At 42.6% G+C, this 19,700-nt stretch overlaps 1 protein-coding gene across 1 annotated transcript in view; it reads left to right on the top strand.

The window, feature by feature from the left end:
* LOC310800114 (CUB and sushi domain-containing protein 3-like) overlaps positions 1-19,700 on the top strand; it is a gene marked incomplete at both ends in the record, with an annotated part of 662,783 nt that overhangs the window by 621,127 nt on the left and 21,956 nt on the right. Inside the window, 3 exons of the mRNA XM_083662685.1 lie at positions 2,223-2,396; positions 4,110-4,183; positions 6,913-7,024. Of these exons, the coding sequence (XP_083518811.1) occupies positions 2,223-2,396; positions 4,110-4,183; positions 6,913-7,024 (360 nt within the window). The remainder of the gene's footprint in view (positions 1-2,222; positions 2,397-4,109; positions 4,184-6,912; positions 7,025-19,700) is intronic.

Below are 19,700 nucleotides of genomic sequence, written 5' to 3'. Positions count from 1 at the left end.
GGATCGCTGCTCGTCAGACCAATGAATGAACATGAGTCTGCCTGCTCTGGATTAAAACTTAAGCTTTGTTTTCGTGGTCTACGCGTTTCTTTTGAGCACGCAATGTGAAAGTACTTATATCTCTCGCATTTCTCCGAGTCTCGCCTCTCCTCCGTCCGTCCGTGTGTCAACTCTCCCGCAGCAGCAGGCATAATCGATTCGCTTGTTGATTGGCTGAGTAGCATCACGTGTGATGATTTACAGCGCATGCATTGTTCTGTGAGCTTCCTGACAGATAAACCAGTAGTACCGTAAAGACTATAAAAGCATGTGCCGGTTAAAATAGAAACGCTCCGTGAAAATGTAACTATTCAATGATTTGTAGGTTATAGGGCTCGGTCCGGATAGGACGGCGTCTGGGTCCGGATGCGGACCGGAGTCCGGACTTTGAGGATCGCTGGTCTAGGTGCTTAATGGCTATTACAGCTCACTATATGTATGCCACACGGTATACTGTAGGCCTAAAAGTCCTCCTTTCACGTTAACGTAGATATTACAAATGTGTGCGCATGGTTTACTGGTGGGTACAGCACAGTTTAGGTTTACTGGTGGGTACAGCACAGTTTAGGTTTACTGGTGGGTACAGCACCGTTTAGGTTTACTGATGGGTACAGCACAGTTTAGGTTTACTGGTGGGTACAGCACAGTTTAGGTTTACTGGTGGGTACAGCACCGTTTAGGTTTACTGATGGGTACAGCACAGTTTAGGTTTACTGGTGGGTACAGCATAGTTTAGGTTTACTGGTGGGTACAGCACAGTTTAGGCTTACTGGTGGGTACAGCATAGTTTAGGTTTACTGGTGGGTACAGCACCGTTTAGGTTTACTGGTGGGTACAGCACAGTTTAGGTTTACTGGGGGGTACAGCACAGTTTAGGTTTACTGGTGGGTACAGCACAGTTTAGGTTTACTGATGGGTACAGCACAGTTTAGGTTTACTGGTGGGTACAGCACAGTTTAGGTTTACTGATGGGTACAGCACAGTTTAGGTTTACTGGTGGGTACAGCACAGTTTAGGTTTACTGGTGGGTACAGCACAGTTTAGAAGTAAATTGTAAAGAAAACCATACCAGGTGACCCCAGACGGGCTCTACAGTTATCCTTATGACCTCCGCCAACAGAGTTGGCCGGGAGGTCATGTTTTTGCCTGTTTGTCTGCAGGATATCACAAACAGTTAGGAACAGATTTGCAGGAAACTTTGGGGGAAAGTAGGTCATGGGTCATAGGTCATGGGTCAAAGGTCATGGGCCAACTTAGAAGTGATGAACTTTCCACGTCCACTTGTCAAAAGGGAGATTGGTAATGGGCGTGGCAAATCACAAAAATGCGCCTAACTTCCAAAAGGATTCACGTAACACCACAACACTTTGTAGAAAGGTTAATTGGAGGTATGCACTCTACCAGGTGCACTCTAGTTGCACTGTGTGTTGAATATTCATTTGTTCAGCACAGAAATGTCTCAATTGTTTTCATCATTCTTGTTACCGGACTAGTTTTATGAATAGAGAAATACATGGTGCAGTGTGCTGACAGGAACATTTCAGGCTCACTATGTATTTTTTTGCTTGCTGTATTTAAGCCCTGTATTTAATGCTGTAGCCGGATTCCCATTTTAAAAAAGTCGACATCATGCAAGGGGCTTTGAGAGCAACTGCAGCAGCAGATGGCTCTGCTTGTGTTAACCTCAAGGTGCTGTGAGGTAAATTCATATTTCACCTGACAATTATTTTGATCGAAAATGACCTCCCCCATCCGTTTGTTGCTGCCAAGACACTTATTGATATAATAAAAATGAAGAAAAAATAATCCTGATTAGATTGAATAATTCAACCTGAAATTAGGTTGTCAATGTGTTATCTGCCCACATGCAATAAAGGAACAAAAATGCCTTAAGGAATGTGTGCAAGAAGGGTTATGTAACGATGCAAATTGAATAAACCCGTGCTTTTGAAGTTGATGTATGATGATGACTGGTTTGCTATATTGTTCTGTATGCCTCGCTTATGCGTAAAAAGAGATCAAATTCTGGATTTTGAAAGTGCAACAGCACGGCGGTGGAACACTGTTGCTTGCAGGAAAATGTGTGAGCGCTGTGTTGCAGGAAAATGTGTGAGCGCTGTGTTGGCTGTGTTGGCCCTTCACTTCTCATGTCGGCAATGTTGCATATTTTTCTGCGTTTGCAGCCAAGTTCTGTGGCGATCCTGGCACACCTGCCAAAGGCCAGAGCGAAGGGCGTAGTTTCATCTTCAAGTCGGAGGTGACGTTTAGCTGCACTGCCCCCTATGTCCTGGTGGGCTCAACAACACGCCTCTGCCAGGACGACAGCACCTGGAGTGGGTCTCAGCCTCGATGCATAGGTACTGCATGAGTTTGTCTGAGTCAACATGTACATCAAATCTATGGATCACTGCTCTGATCATGATTCAACTAGTCTAATCCATGGAATAGTTGAGTGTTTCAAATGATCAGTGTGGTGCAGAAACCTTGAGTCTCCAAAAAAGGCAATTTTATTTTTCATAATTGAAAGTGTATTATCAATGTTTCTCTGATCTTTGATTTATTTTGTGATATTTCAACATGAATGAGATAAGCATTTCCTATGTGTAGGAGAGAAAATCGCAAAATAGAACATACAGGTGTCTGCCAGGCAGCATCAAAACTGAAAGAAAAGACAGAGGAGCAACTGATTGATCTAATCTTCCAGATGACGCTTCTCTTTTGATTCTATAGTGGCTGACATGAAGAAACAAAACACGCTTGATCATTGAGAAGCGGAAATTTGGTTTTTGGGCCAACAAGTATTAATTCAGTTTTGTTGGCGTTTAGTCGCAAGACATTTTTAGACATCCAATCTGTAACAGCAATTAAGCAGGATCCAAGATTAGCGAGTTGAGAGCGATCGTCTGGTCTAATTGGTATATAAATTTGGGTATCATCGGCATAACAGTGGAAATTAATGCCATATCTACGGAGAATTTCGCCAAGAGGCAGTAAGTAAACACCAAAGAGTAGGGCTGGGACGGATCACGGATAATCCGTGACCCGTACGGATCAGCCCCCACGGTTCGGCACACGGTTCGGAACGTCGTGGTCCGCGGACCCCCCCCCCCCCCCCCCCCCCCCCCCCTTTCGTTTCATTTAACGTTTAACGTTAGTGTATGAGAACGCCTGCAGCGCAGCCAGACACAGACAGGCACCATCATGGCAAGCACAAGTGAGCTTCCTCATCCCTTCGCTGTAAAGTCTCTCTGAAGGCTGTGGCTAGTGGCTACTAAAGACAACAAACTTATTTCAACACCTCTGAAAAAGCACAGGAATGCGAGCAGCATGTTGCGCGCTGCACAAGATAGGAGAGCCACAACACGCACACACACACACGCGCACACGTTTCACGAACACATTATCACCGGACGGTGAAATGTTGCCTTGGACACATAACAACAAAACAACACGTGGGGCCACCGAGTAGCATAACGTAGCATCAACGTTATGTTTCCAGACTCACCCGGTCTGGTCTGTACCCGTGTCATGTGACTACGTTAGCAAGCAACAGGCAGGAAGTTAGGCGCAGTGCCACCTAAAACAAGTTGGAAGGAAGTTGGGTTGTTTTGCCTTCAGAGTAAAAGCATAAATTGTGTCATGAGAAAAAAATATTTTTTGAGCTGTGCAGGGCAACAAATGGTTAGAGAAGTATAATAGTATTAAAAATTCAAATCGAAAATCTAATTTTGAGAGAAAAAATCTGATATAGCCTATTTTTTTTTTTTTTTGCTGATCCGAAAAATCCGTGATCCGTGGCTCAAAATCCGTCACGCGATCCGATCCGTGGGTTTTCTGATCCGTCCCAGCCCTACCAAAGAGTAGAAAAAAGCTAGACCCAAGTAGGAATTATTGAAAATTTGAGATGGCATGGCAAGCCTGCTCATTCACAATGCAACTTTAGTAACTTTCCTCTGGTACATGGTGCACCAGGGGGAAATTGCTCAGACATTATCAATGATTGCTGCTCTGTCATATTCTCATTTTGATTTAATTCTGATCCCTCTGCTCAATATGATTTCCTGTTCCAGAGCCCACCAGACACACCTGTGAAAACCCAGGGACACCTGAGCACGGCTTCATGAATTACTCCACAGGCTTCAAGGTAATATGAATTCCTATTATGTGATTCATCTGGTTTTAAATAATTTAGGTTCATGTGGTCACGTATCTCTCAGAGGAATTGGTTCTTCAGCATGTTTTTCAGGCTGGACTGGGGGAGATTAGACTCCAAGTATAGGCTACTCTCAGCTCTACTCTCTTCTATAGTACTCATTTAAGCTATAATATAGACCCTGTTTGACTTGGATAAAAAAAACTCGCCTATACTTTTGTTTTTTAAATATATATAAATTATGTATTTTTTGCAACCGCCAACCACGCTGACCATCTATGATGGTCCATAGTTTGAAAAGCACTACACGAATGAAATCCACTTCACTGCAGATTAGATTCACTTCACTACACACTCCAAAATGTCAGTTGTTCTACTCTATTCAACTCGTTTGCACTGTTCCTTTATACTCCAGTCTACACTGCTCTACTCATATGATGTTATGATTTACATACTGTGGTTTTAGATGTTTCAGCATTTTCAAGTAGTATTCCCCATCCCGTTACACACAAACACTTGCGTGAATGTGTGTGTACACGTACACACACACGTACACACACACTCACACACACACGCCCTCACACAGCCCTTTACGGTATGTAGCAACTCGTTTGTGTATACAGTAATAACTCTGCATATTAAAAAATAATAATAAAAAAAGGAATGAAACCTCATACAGTAAATCCCCATAATGTAGTAAAGATGCTGGGCACATAACACAATAACCTTTTTAAAGATGCTGGGCACATAACACAATAACCTTCTGGCAGAGTATTATATTTGATGTTGGTTACTACATCATAAAGTGATTGGCAACTTTTTGTGTGGAATGATGTCATGAAAGCGTGTCTTTGATCTTTCAGCGATGAGCTGATGCCGGCATTATCTCACTTGTGCCTCCCACACTATGATACTGTAGCAGCACCTTACCACAGCCGATAAGTCAGCCATCTTTTTTCTCTATCATCTCAGGTGATCAATCAATCAATCAATTAATCAATCAATTAATCAGGTGTGCAAACATCCACAACAGTAAATATAACCGGATGTGAGGCCATTTGTTTCTTTGTGAACAAAAAATAACAGTCACACTGCATTCTTCAAATAGTTGTTTTTGAACAATTATCCCACAATTTCAATTCTAAATAGTCAATTTAATCCTTTTTTAGTGGTTCCTTGTTTATTCTGCCAGCTGCCACTCTTCTGCTACGTTTGTGTCATATCAGAAGAAGTGGAAGAAAGTCTTCATGTACTTATCCCAAATCATTTTTAAATTGCTTGATTTTCATTCATACAGATGATTGATTTAGTGTGAATGTTGCTGATAAAGTGGATTGTCATTACCTTGGACTGCCAACATCGGTAACGACCCTGCTATCTTTATTGCTTGTTTTGACACATTTCACACATATGTTCATCTCCACATACCCTATTTCACAGGGTTGTTGACATGAGTGTTTTTTCCCACGTTCAGTTCATGAATCTGAGCGATCAAAGCCATCAGAGTATTTGAACTTCCTACTGCTAACTAGCCCATGCTAGTTAAAGCAACACCTAATACAGCAATATACACGTTTCAAATCATCATCATCAAATTGGATGTAGGCAGGTGTCATTGCAACGTGGGTGTTATTTTGTTGAAAAAGGAAAAAAGTGCTGCGTCCAACGGTTTGAATTTCCCTTTGGCCCATTAGAGAGCAACACATCCTGCAAACCTGGATGGAGGTATCATGAGAAAATCACTTTAAGACCAGTTGGGTTTGGTTCTCTGGTGTATAGTTTATATTTTATATTTTATAGTTTATAGTTTATATTTTGCATCTCATGGAGTGGATAGGTAAAAAACCCACTCAGTGAAAGAATCTGGAAAGCTGAAGGAGAACAAAATGCGCTGGATAATCATCTCCTTTTCAGGCAGACCAGTGGCTAATTAAGCCAGCTATCTCTGTTCAGCCACATCTTAGTGGTTTAAGGTTGTCGTCAGCCTAAATCATTACAAAGATCTAATTTAATTTTTATTATAATTTGTAAAGAAAAAAGAAAGTGCTCTATAAATAATGATGATTATGATGATGATTATTATCATCATCATCTGTCAGTTACAGGATGTGTGTCTAAAAACATGGGTGTCAGTAATATATATACTGCATTATGTATACTGTGTGTAAAAGCAGTAATGATGGAATGCATCATAGTCATATAAATTGCTATTATAACCGTTGGTGCATCATACTCCATAGCTCCCTTGAGCTGCTTCCACTGGGTAGATTTCATTTGCTCTCCTCCCTGTTGCATTGAAAGTGGCACTTACCCGTTAAGTGCAAACATTTTCCTCAAAACATTGAGTCGAATATCTGATATGAAATTCCCCCAATTTGTCCCAAATGACAGCAAAAGCATATTATTTGGACCACTGATTGTAATGGTGTAGGCGTAATGCATTGGTAAACAACTTCACCGCCGGTTTAACACTAGTGGATGACAAAATCCTGGAATTTGGATGCTGGCTTTTTTCACGTTTGTTTGTTTGTTTGTTTTTTAAGCTCTAAATCATTCAACTCTGCATACTCACTTACCGATACCTGCGTATCACTCTGGAACATAGGCCATCGCCTCTAGGAATGTTCTTTATCAACAGATCTCTCTTGTGTGTGTGTGGTATCTCTTTATAAACAGGTCTCTCTCTTGTGTGTGTGTGTGTGGTATCTCTTTATGAACAGGTGGGCAGCAGAGTGGACTTCCAGTGCCAACAGGGCCACCTGCTGCAGGGCTCCACCACCAGGCTGTGTTTGCTTGAACTCACCTGGACCGGCAGCCAGCCCACCTGTATCCGTGAGTGGCTGTACCTCACTCTCCACCACTGCCTCGTTCACCTTCTATCTATCTTTATATATATATTTCTCTCTGTCTTTCTCTACCCCTCATGGCGTGTCTCTCTCTCTCTCTCTCTCTCTATCTCTCTCTCTCTCTCTCTCTCTCTCTCTGTCTCTCTCTCTCATCTCTTCCATAACCTTTGACCTCCCTGTAGATTGCAGCTCATGCCTCAATCAACCTGCCATTTCCAGTCAGTGTCAGAGCGCAGTGTTGACCATGATTACCGTCATTCTGTCTGAACCGTCGAGCAACGGCCAAACCAAGCTTTTCTAGATTGCAGCGTATTCCAATGCCTCACGTTTCATCGTGGGGAACTAAAAACAAGAAATAACAAGATGCTCTTGACTTTATATTCAAAATATTGTCATTTGATTCGATATTTTGACGTGTCCGGCCATTTGACAGAGTCCCCAATGTGTGATGTGTCTCCTTCATTCATCCTTATTACACAAACACTCCAGCTCTCTGATGGTTTAGTACACAAACACTCCAGCTCTCTGATGGTTTAGTACACAAACACTCCAGCTCTCTGATGGTTTAGTACACAAACACTCCAGCTCTCTGATGGTTTAGTACACAAACACTCCAGCTGTATGATGGTTTAGTACACAAACACTCCAGCTGTATGATGGTTTAGTACACAAACACTCCAGCTGTATGATGGTTTAGTACACAAACACTCCAGCTGTATGATGGTTTAGTACACAAACACTCCAGCTGTATGATGGTTTAGTACACAAACACTCCAGCTCTCTGATGGTTTAGTACACAAACACTCCAGCTGTATGATGGTTTAGTACACAAACACTCCAGCTGTATGATGGTTTAGTACACAAACACTCCAGCTGTATGATGGTTTAGTACACAAACACTCCAGCTGTATGATGGTTTAGTACACAAACACTCCAGCTCTCTGAGGGTTTAGTACACAAACACTCCAGCTGTATGATGGTTTAGTACACAAACACTCCAGCTGTATGATGGTTTAGTACACAAACACTCCAGCTCTCTGATGGTTTAGTACACAAACACTCCAGCTCTCTGATGGTTTAGTACACAAACACTCCAGCTGTATGATGGTTTAGTACACAAACACTCCAGCTGTATGATGGTTTAGTACACAAACACTCCAGCTCTCTGATGGTTTAGTACACAAACACTCCAGCTGTATGATGGTTTAGTACACAAACACTCCAGCTGTATGATGGTTTAGTACACAAACACTCCAGCTGTATGATGGTTTAGTACACAAACACTCCAGCTGTATGATGGTTTAGTACACAAACACTCCAGCTCTCTGATGGTTTAGTACACAAACACTCCAGCTCTCTGATGGTTTAGTACACAAACACTCCAGCTGTATGATGGTTTAGTACACAAACACTCCAGCTCTCTGATGGTTTAGTACACAAACACTCCAGCTCTCTGATGGTTTAGTACACAAACACTCCAGCTGTATGATGGTTTAGTACACAAACACTCCAGCTGTATGATGGTTTAGTACACAAACACTCCAGCTCTCTGATGGTTTAGTACACAAACACTCCAGCTCTCTGATGGTTTAGTACACAAACACTCCAGCTGTATGATGGTTTAGTACACAAACACTCCAGCTCTCTGATGGTTTAGTACACAAACACTCCAGCTGTATGATGGTTTAGTACACAAACACTCCAGCTGTATGATGGTTTAGTACACAAACACTCCAGCTGTATGATGGTTTAGTACACAAACACTCCAGCTGTATGATGGTTTAGTACACAAACACTCCAGCTGTATGATGGTTTAGTACACAAACACTCCAGCTCTCTGATGGTTTAGTACACAAACACTCCAGCTCTCTGATGGTTTAGTACACAAACACTCCAGCTCTCTGATGGTTTAGTACACAAACACTCCAGCTCTCTGATGGTTTAGTACACAAACACTCCAGCTGTATGATGGTTTAGTACACAAACACTCCAGCTCTCTGATGGTTTAGTACACAAACACTCCAGCTGTATGATGGTTTAGTACACAAACACTCCAGCTGTATGATGGTTTAGTACACAAACACTCCAGCTCTCTGATGGTTTAGTACACAAACACTCCAGCTCTCTGATGGTTTAGTACACAAACACTCCAGCTGTATGATGGTTTAGTACACAAACACTCCAGCTGTATGATGGTTTAGTACACAAACACTCCAGCTCTCTGATGGTTTAATACACAAACACTCCAGCTCTCTGATGGTTTAGTACACAAACACTCCAGCTGTATGATGGTTTAGTACACAAACACTCCAGCTCTCTGATGGTTTAGTACACAAACACTCCAGCTCTCTGATGGTTTAGTACACAAACAATCCAGCTCTCTGATGGTTTAGTACACAAACACTCCAGCTCTCTGATGGTTTAGTACACAAACACTCCAGAGCCCTGTACTACGAAGCTAGTTTAATGCCTTATCCGAGTAAGTTTGAGTTTAAACCTGGTTTAGCCGTACTACAAAGCAAGTTAACTTTCAATCACCATGGCAACTGACGCTGCAAAGCTAACCTGGTCGCGACCAGGTTAGCTTCAGAGGATAAGATCAAAATCCATGACAGACCCATATAATCGGCTCTCTGGAGTCACTCACCGTTCATATAAGATCGCCATATGAAAAATAGATTGCAGTCAACTGAGAATATAACAAGAAAAACATTTGTGGCTCTGTAGGCTACATAATTAAATTAAGCCTACTTACCACTTTATGTCTTAACAGCTCAACGATGCGTGGAGAAATATGATCACTATTAATCACCGCGGCGCATATCATGAATGGACCCTCAAATGGAGTGAGGGTGATATTCTCCTACATGCCAGAAAAGCCTATACGTCTCAATTCAGTTCAGCAGTTTTCTCTTTTATAGTAGGCTATTAGGCTTTATACTAGGCTATTTTATATATGAATTATTCGATCAGTGCAACCACACACATGAGTGATAGAGATCATTATTCATTGAGCATGCGTTTCTAAATCTATGGTCTAAATAGGCTTACAGATTGTGGAAATGTATAGACTGAGATTACACATTTAGATTTGTTGCTGCTGCCTGTATCAATGCAGCTGTATCAATCGCTGATCAAAGTAAATCAAATGACTGATGTGAGTACAAGCTGCTGCTTTAGACAGCCCTTCAGCAGACTATCCAACGCGGATTTTCATTCTGACATTAAATCGCGGATACATTAAATATCCGCTAAAACTCTGATCATGCACTGCGCTTCATTGAACGAGGAAATGGGTGTGGAAATGGGTGTGGGCGTGGATAAACTCAGCTGTTCATAATGTGATTGGCTGGCGCACCTCTTTCGCGTGGACGCGCGCCTGTGCACGAGCGAAAAACGTGCGCGTGCACAGGCAGATCCCAGGTCCACTTACCTAGTAAAAAACCAGCGTCGTAGTATCAGTTAACTAGATAGCTTTGATCCTGTTCAGTCAAACCAGATCAAAGGGACTTATCGCGGATCTGTTAAACTAGTTTCGTAGTACAGGGCTCAGCTCTCTGATGGTTTAGTACACAAACACTCCAGCTCTCTGATGGTTTAGTACACAAACACTCCAGCTGTATGATGGTTTAGTACACAAACACTCCAGCTCTCTGATGGTTTAGTACACAAACACTCCAGCTGTATGATGGTTTAGTACACAAACACTCCAGCTCTCTGATGGTTTAGTACACAAACACTCCAGCTCTCTGATGGTTTAGTACACAAACACTCCAGCTGTATGATGGTTTAGTACACAAACACTCCAGCTGTATGATGGTTTAGTACACAAACACTCCAGCTCTCTGATGGTTTAGTACACAAACACTCCAGCTGTATGATGGTTTAGTACACAAACACTCCAGCTGTATGATGGTTTAGTACACAAACACTCCAGCTCTCTGATGGTTTAGTACACAAACACTCCAGCTCTCTGATGGTTTAGTACACAAACACTCCAGCTCTCTGATGGTTTAGTACACAAACACTCCAGCTGTATGATGGTTTAGTACACAAACACTCCAGCTGTATGATGGTTTAGTACACAAACACTCCAGCTCTCTGATGGTTTAGTACACAAACACTCCAGCTCTCTGATGGTTTAGTACACAAACACTCCAGCTGTATGATGGTTTAGTACACAAACACTCCAGCTCTCTGATGGTTTAGTACACAAACACTCCAGCTCTCTGATGGTTTAGTACACAAACACTCCAGCTGTATGATGGTTTAGTACACAAACACTCCAGCTCTCTGATGGTTTAGTACACAAACACTCCAGCTCTCTGATGGTTTAGTACACAAACACTCCAGCTCTCTGATGGTTTAGTACACAAACACTCCAGCTGTATGATGGTTTAGTACACAAACACTCCAGCTCTCTGATGGTTTAGTACACAAACACTCCAGCTGTATGATGGTTTAGTACACAAACACTCCAGCTCTCTGATGGTTTAGTACACAAACACTCCAGCTCTCTGATGGTTTAGTACACAAACACTCCAGCTGTATGATGGTTTAGTACACAAACACTCCAGCTCTCTGATGGTTTAGTACACAAACACTCCAGCTGTATGATGGTTTAGTACACAAACACTCCAGCTGTATGATGGTTTAGTACACAAACACTCCAGCTCTCTGATGGTTTAGTACACAAACACTCCAGCTGTATGATGGTTTAGTACACAAACACTCCAGCTCTCTGATGGTTTAGTACACAAACACTCCAGCTCTCTGATGGTTTAGTACACAAACACTCCAGCTGTATGATGGTTTAGTACACAAACACTCCAGCTCTCTGATGGTTTAGTACACAAACACTCCAGCTGTATGATGGTTTAGTACACAAACACTCCAGCTCTCTGATGGTTTAGTACACAAACACTCCAGCTGTATGATGGTTTAGTACACAAACACTCCAGCTGTATGATGGTTTAGTACACAAACACTCCAGCTCTCTGATGGTTTAGTACACAAACACTCCAGCTCTCTGATGGTTTAGTACACAAACACTCCAGCTCTCTGATGGTTTAGTACACAAACACTCCAGCTCTCTGATGGTTTAGTACACAAACACTCCAGCTCTCTGATGGTTTAGTACACAAACACTCCAGCTGTATGATGGTTTAGTACACAAACACTCCAGCTCTCTGATGGTTTAGTACACAAACACTCCAGCTCTCTGATAGTTTAGTACACAAACACTCCAGCTCTCTGATGGTTTAGTACACAAACACTCCAGCTGTATGATGGTTTAGTACACAAACACTCCAGCTCTCTGATGGTTTAGTACACAAACACTCCAGCTCTCTGATGGTTTAGTACACAAACACTCCAGCTGTATGATGGTTTAGTACACAAACACTCCAGCTGTATGATGGTTTAGTACACAAACACTCCAGCTGTATGATGGTTTAGTACACAAACACTCCAGCTCTCTGATGGTTTAGTACACAAACACTCCAGCTCTCTGATGGTTTAGTACACAAACACTCCAGCTGTATGATGGTTTAGTACACAAACACTCCAGCTGTATGATGGTTTAGTACACAAACACTCCAGCTCTCTGATGGTTTAGTACACAAACACTCCAGCTGTATGATGGTTTAGTACACAAACACTCCAGCTGTATGATGGTTTAGTACACAAACACTCCAGCTCTCTGATGGTTTAGTACACAAACACTCCAGCTCTCTGATGGTTTAGTACACAAACACTCCAGCTCTCTGATGGTTTAGTACACAAACACTCCAGCTCTCTGATGGTTTAGTACACAAACACTCCAGCTCTCTGATGGTTTAGTACACAAACACTCCAGCTCTCTGATGGTTTAGTACACAAACACTCCAGCTCTCTGATGGTTTAGTACACAAACACTCCAGCTCTCTGATGGTTTAGTACACAAACACTCCAGCTCTCTGATGGTTTAGTACACAAACACTCCAGCTGTATGATGGTTTAGTACACAAACACTCCAGCTCTCTGATGGTTTAGTACACAAACACTCCAGCTCTCTGATGGTTTAGTACACAAACACTCCAGCTCTCTGATGGTTTAGTACACAAACACTCCAGCTCTCTGATGGTTTAGTACACAAACACTCCAGCTGTATGATGGTTTAGTACACAAACACTCCAGCTGTATGATGGTTTAGTACACAAACACTCCAGCTGTATGATGGTTTAGTACACAAACACTCACACAGCTGTATGATGGTTTAGTACACAAACACTCCAGCTCTCTGATGGTTTAGTACACAAACACTCCAGCTCTCTGATGGTTTAGTACACAAACACTCCAGCTCTCTGATGGTTTAGTACACAAACACTCCAGCTGTATGATGGTTTAGTACACAAACACTCCAGCTGTATGATGGTTTAGTACACAAACACTCCAGCTCTCTGATGGTTTAGTACACAAACACTCCAGCTGTATGATGGTTTAGTACACAAACACTCCAGCTGTATGATGGTTTAGTACACAAACACTCCAGCTGTATGATGGTTTAGTACACAAACACTCCAGCTGTATGATGGTTTAGTACACAAACACTCCAGCTCTCTGATGGTTTAGTACACAAACACTCCAGCTCTCTGATGGTTTAGTACACAAACACTCCAGCTCTCTGATGGTTTAGTACACAAACACTCCAGCTGTATGATGGTTTAGTACACAAACACTCCAGCTGTATGATGGTTTAGTACACAAACACTCCAGCTCTCTGATGGTTTAGTACACAAACACTCCAGCTGTATGATGGTTTAGTACACAAACACTCCAGCTGTATGATGGTTTAGTACACAAACACTCCAGCTGTATGATGGTTTAGTACACAAACACTCCAGCTGTATGATGGTTTAGTACACAAACACTCCAGCTCTCTGATGGTTTAGTACACAAACACTCCAGCTGTATGATGGTTTAGTACACAAACACTCCAGCTGTATGATGGTTTAGTACACAAACACTCCAGCTGTATGATGGTTTAGTACACAAACACTCCAGCTCTCTGATGGTTTAGTACACAAACACTCCAGCTCTCTGATGGTTTAGTACACAAACACTCCAGCTCTCTGATGGTTTAGTACACAAACACTCCAGCTCTCTGATGGTTTAGTACACAAACACTCCAGCTCTCTGATGGTTTAGTACACAAACACTCCAGCTGTATGATGGTTTAGTACACAAACACTCCAGCTGTATGATGGTTTAGTACACAAACACTCCAGCTGTATGATGGTTTAGTACACAAACACTCCAGCTCTCTGATGGTTTAGTACACAAACACTCCAGCTCTCTGATGGTTTAGTACACAAACACTCCAGCTCTCTGATGGTTTAGTACACAAACACTCCAGCTGTATGATGGTTTAGTACACAAACACTCCAGCTCTCTGATGGTTTAGTACACAAACACTCCAGCTGTATGATGGTTTAGTACACAAACACTCCAGCTGTATGATGGTTTAGTACACAAACACTCCAGCTCTCTGATGGTTTAGTACACAAACACTCCAGCTCTCTGATGGTTTAGTACACAAACACTCCAGCTCTCTGATGGTTTAGTACACAAACACTCCAGCTGTATGATGGTTTAGTACACAAACACTCCAGCTCTCTGATGGTGAGGGGATTTAAATGATATTTTCTCATCTTGATTTCATCACCAGCACAAGATGTAATACCCGGTGGAATATCCCAGAGAGATTTGTGCTGAGGAAGCACAAACTGTGTAATACCTCGCTTTCACAGCCTGCCTGATCTGTCTACTGCACTGCAGTGTGTGTGTGTGTGTGTGTGTGTGTGTGTGTGTGTGTGTGTGTGTGTGTGTGTGTGTGTGTGTGTGTGTGTGTGTGTGTGTGTGTGGTATACTGTAGATTGATAGATCTTTGAATCTTTTGGTCTTACTGTCTTTGTGTTGTGCTGGTGCGTGTGTGTGTGTGTGTGTGTGTGTGTGTGTGTGTGTGTGTGTGTGTGCGTGTGTGTGTGTGTGTGTGTGTGTGTGAGAGTGAGAGAGTGGATATGAGTATAGTTATGTATTTGGGTATGAGACCTGTGTCAAAATAGGGTAATAAATCATCTAAAATACCTTTCTGTATGATTAAATAGTCTTCTGCTACAGCGAAGCCGCTTAAATGGATTCAAAAGTGTGAAGCTAAGCTCGCCCACCAATCTTTCACTCCTGCTAAAGCTGGGAGAACTTTGAGGGGGGATTCTACTGTAGAACACAATGTATCTAATGGATAGAAGTTAAAGATTGTTAGATACTAATCAGGTTACCATTCTATCAGGTTAACATTTTAGCTTAATTGCAGAGTGGCTGCCGTCTAAAAATTGGAAAGGGTACAGATTTCTCACTCGTCTACTGGATTCTTGGTAGATTGCTTTTATAAAAATAGCCTCTATATTTTAGATATGAATGCCAAGAAAGCACAAGGCACCTTATAGTGCATTGATACTACTGTGACCACTGATTTTGAATTGATGTTTGCTTATGTTCTTTTGAATGTCAAAACCAGCATGAGGAAATGACCAAGTGGCCACTATATCCTATACTAGCAATCTCGTGCGCTACATGCGCTGGATTTCAAAGTACACATTAGTTATTCACAGATGATGTCACAATGCATGAGGGGCATTTATGACATCACTGATGATGTCACAATGGAAGTTGAGTCTGTCTGTCTGTGAACAGAATCATGTTCGGCCACAGCTATGTCATTTTATGTGAAGAGCACCCCTGTGGGTGACCTAACGGAGCCGTATTTTGTTAATTCGGGTGAATTAGGGCTGATTAATTGCCGAATGTGCTTGATGATGTCATCAGTGATGTCATCGGTGATGTCAATTGATGCCGGGCAGTACGCGCAGCAGAGTGAGGAGTGGAAGTCGCCACCATGACACTCTCAACGATACAAAATTATATTTTAGAGCCACAATATCATTTTAAATATCAACAGCTATCAAAGCTGGTGGGCTTTATGGAAAGAGCATGACTCGAACATGACCGTTGTTATATCAAACTGCTAGTTCAGTGGTGTTTTATTGCCACACAACTAACGTTAGCTCACAGCTAACAGCTCCAGCTCCCAGTTCGGGTGCATGTATTCACATGATGTACAGGGACCGGGTGGATTTGCGCCTAACACCCTGCAGAGACACCCGGAAGTCAGGTGTTTGTTGTCGTCGTGATGTCACTCCTCGTATGGGGCATCATGAGTGCATCATCAGTGATGTCATAGACATGACATCAGTGATGTCATCGATCCCATAACATCCGTCTCCAGAGTCTAGTAGGAAGAATTAGTGAGGACAGCTGGGCAGAATGCATGTGATGTCACCTGTCTGCCTAAAGCAAACAGAATACTTGCAGGCTCCAAAACGCCCTGTCTGTAACAGTTTGTCAGTTCACTGAAACGCCCTGTCTGTAACAGTTTGTCAGTTAACTGAAACGCCCTGTCTGTAACAGTTTGTCAGTTCACTGTGCCCACTTGACCATGGTCTGGTATTGCTGTCTGTATCCGGCTAACCTTTTTGGCTGGCGCCAAAATCCATCATCTGAGCTGTCTCTGCTCCTCTGCCTCTATCTGTCTCTGTCTGTCTGCGTCCTTAACTGATGTACTCGATCTCTATCTGAGACATCAGCGTTGAACTGGGAGTGAGCATGGAGGAGAAACCCTACCAGTGTCTTTTGAGCCCTGGTGTAATCTCAGGAATAAGCATGGAGGAGAAACCCTACCAGTGTCTTTTGAGACCTGGTGTAATCTCAGGAATAAGCATGGAGGAGAAACCCTACCAGTGTCTTTTGAGACCTGGTGTAATCTCAGGAATAAGCATGGAGGAGAAACCCTACCAGTGTCTTTTGAGCCCTGGTGTAATCTCAGGAATAAGCATGGAGGAGAAACCCTACCAGTGTCTTTTGAGACCTGGTGTCTCAGGAATAAGCATGGAGGAGAAACCCTACCAGTGTATTTTGAGCCCTGGTGTAATCTCAGGAATAAGCATGGAGGAGAAACCCTACCAGTGTCTTTTGAGCCCTGGTGTACTCTCAGGAGTAAAGCTCGGCACGCTGCTTGAAGTGTAAAGAAACATGGCACTGTAAACAGAGTCTGACGAGGGATACGACATGCCTTTGATACAACATACATACATACATGAACTAATAATGCATCTGGTGTGTCTTGTGAATGTAAAACAGAGCGTTCTTCATGAATCATTTATCAACTCATTGAAAAAGCTCAGAGGCAAGTCAACAAGCAAGCTCATTTATTTGTTCATCAATCACTGCATGTATACAGTATATATATACAGTATATATATATATATATATATATATATACCGTACATAGCCACTCTGTTGCTGAGTGTGCTGCTTTGTTGAGGTTATTTTGTAGCATTTCTCTTGTTCTACATACAGTAATGTATAGAGCAGTGCCTCTCAACCTTTTTCTTATCAAGGACCCTAAGTTAGTCCACATTAGGGACACAGACCCCCCATTTTGATGAGATTTTGTCTCTCAGAGCCAAATCTGACAATATGATTTTGTCCAAAATTCCATGTCTCTGTATTGTAGAGAGGTAACAGTGGAACTATGATCAAAACAGTTATTCTGCTATGTTCTCTAATTGCGTTAACTTCTTGTAAATGAAATAATGGTGAACTTATGGGGGACCACCGGAACCCCCTCAAGGATGCCTGGTTAGTCCCCCGGACACCATGTTGAGAACCACCGGCATAGAGGATAATTAATGTAAATGCAATTATTGTCTAGCTGCTAGATTTCAACCTGTGACTTTTGTCTGTGGCACCTGACCCAAACAATACTGCCCCCATCTGGCAGAGTCAGGTTAACCTGCTTCAGCTTCCAAGTCTTATTTTAGAGAGCAGTTACCCATTCATGCCTTAACACACGCACACACGCATGTTTGCATACATGCACACACACACACACACACACACACACACACACACACACACACACACACACACACACACACACACGCACACACACACGCATGTTTACATGCACACACTCTCGTACAGGACACCCCCCCCAACATCAGCGGGAGAGAATAAATATTTACAGTCAGCCAATCATCCTGGCTGTTTTCCTTCCACGCCCTATCACCACTCATGTCATTCAGACGCCATGAAGGGCCAATTTGGCTGCTGTGGCTCACTAGCAGCTGTCTCCCATTTGACAGCTGGCTACTTATTTATTCAGTCACAAGCTGCAAAATGATTTTGTTTATTCTCATGTTGCCAGCGATGCCTCAAAGCCTGGATGCTCGCCCTCTCAGGGGTGCGGGGCGCTTTCGAGGCCCTCTGATTGATTTACACATTTCTGTTTCGCAGTTTGTTGATGTGGAAAAAAATAGGCGAAGGGCACTCATTGCACTCATGAGGAAATGAAAAGACTTAATATTGTCAATAAGAGGCTAGTATTTTGGCAGCACAGCCGTAAAAGCGTTTCTCCCTGGTTTCTAATTCAGCTGAAGCTAGTGTATTTAAGCTGATTGATTTAGAAAAGTTAGGACATTGAAATCAGGTCACTAGCTCCTATCACTATAGTGATTCCAGTTAGAATAAGCTAATGTAACTCTTATTTAACTCAGTCTGTAAATCTCATGTAAATCCAACGTAAATTCATATTTATCATCCACAGAACACTTCACCACTCATGAACATATTGTATATATTTACTCGATTTGATTGCACTTGCAACTTTGCGATTGTCTTTAGTTATCTTCCTACTTCTTATCTCTGTATATTGATGTGACCGCTATACGCTGCATACAGACACTTAAGGCTGGCTCAGACTACAGGATTGTCGGGACGATTTATGCCCGATTCACCCCTCCCAAGAATCGGAGGAGAAATCTGGCCTGGCAGCTTGCCAAGCTTGGTCGGGCCCGATGTTCGGCACCGATTATCTTGTAGTGTGAGCCGTTTGCAGATCCAATCGATCTGCTTACAGCCTCATCGGGGTCGTCCCGATCATATCAAACATGTTTGATATTTAGGACTGAAAATCTGCGCGAATACATCATCCTGCTGCTGCGCAAGACTCACGTCATTATCGTTAATTGACGCGGCTCATTTGATGCGCTGCACTGCAGGCATCAGATAGGCTACCAAATACCAACAGCACAGAACCATGAGGATTTGGGGGAAAATGTCACTAATTTATATCACAATGAATGACCAATGAATAAAAAGTTGTTATATCGTAGTTTTGAGCCCCTGCCAGTCAGAGGCTGTCCTACCTGTCTATCGAGCAGTGTGGGTAAAAAAGGCATTGCTGCTGCAGGAAGCAATCCAGTCTATCCAAACTTTTGCCAATCTCATGACATGCAGCAGGGGAATATATTTTGGTAGCCCATGTGTTTGTGTTCTCACTTGTACAGACAATAGAGTCGCGTTGTTTACACGCATGCTAACTACCGTGAGATTAATTTGTTTGGGGAGCATGCATATGCGAGGCAGGCATGAAAGAGAGGAAACGAGAGAGAGGTGGGGTGGGGCCGGATCGCTTTGGTCACTGCTGGAACACCATTTGACACTCCATGTTCGAAACGGTTTCGGAGTATGGCCGGTCGTCAAGGTGATTATCCTGCCGATAA

This window comes from Poromitra crassiceps (assembly GCF_964638095.1).
Source record: "Poromitra crassiceps genome assembly, chromosome: 29".
Taxonomy (NCBI): domain Eukaryota; kingdom Metazoa; phylum Chordata; class Actinopteri; order Beryciformes; family Melamphaidae; genus Poromitra; species Poromitra crassiceps.
This window is presented reverse-complemented; position numbering and strand designations above follow the sequence as displayed.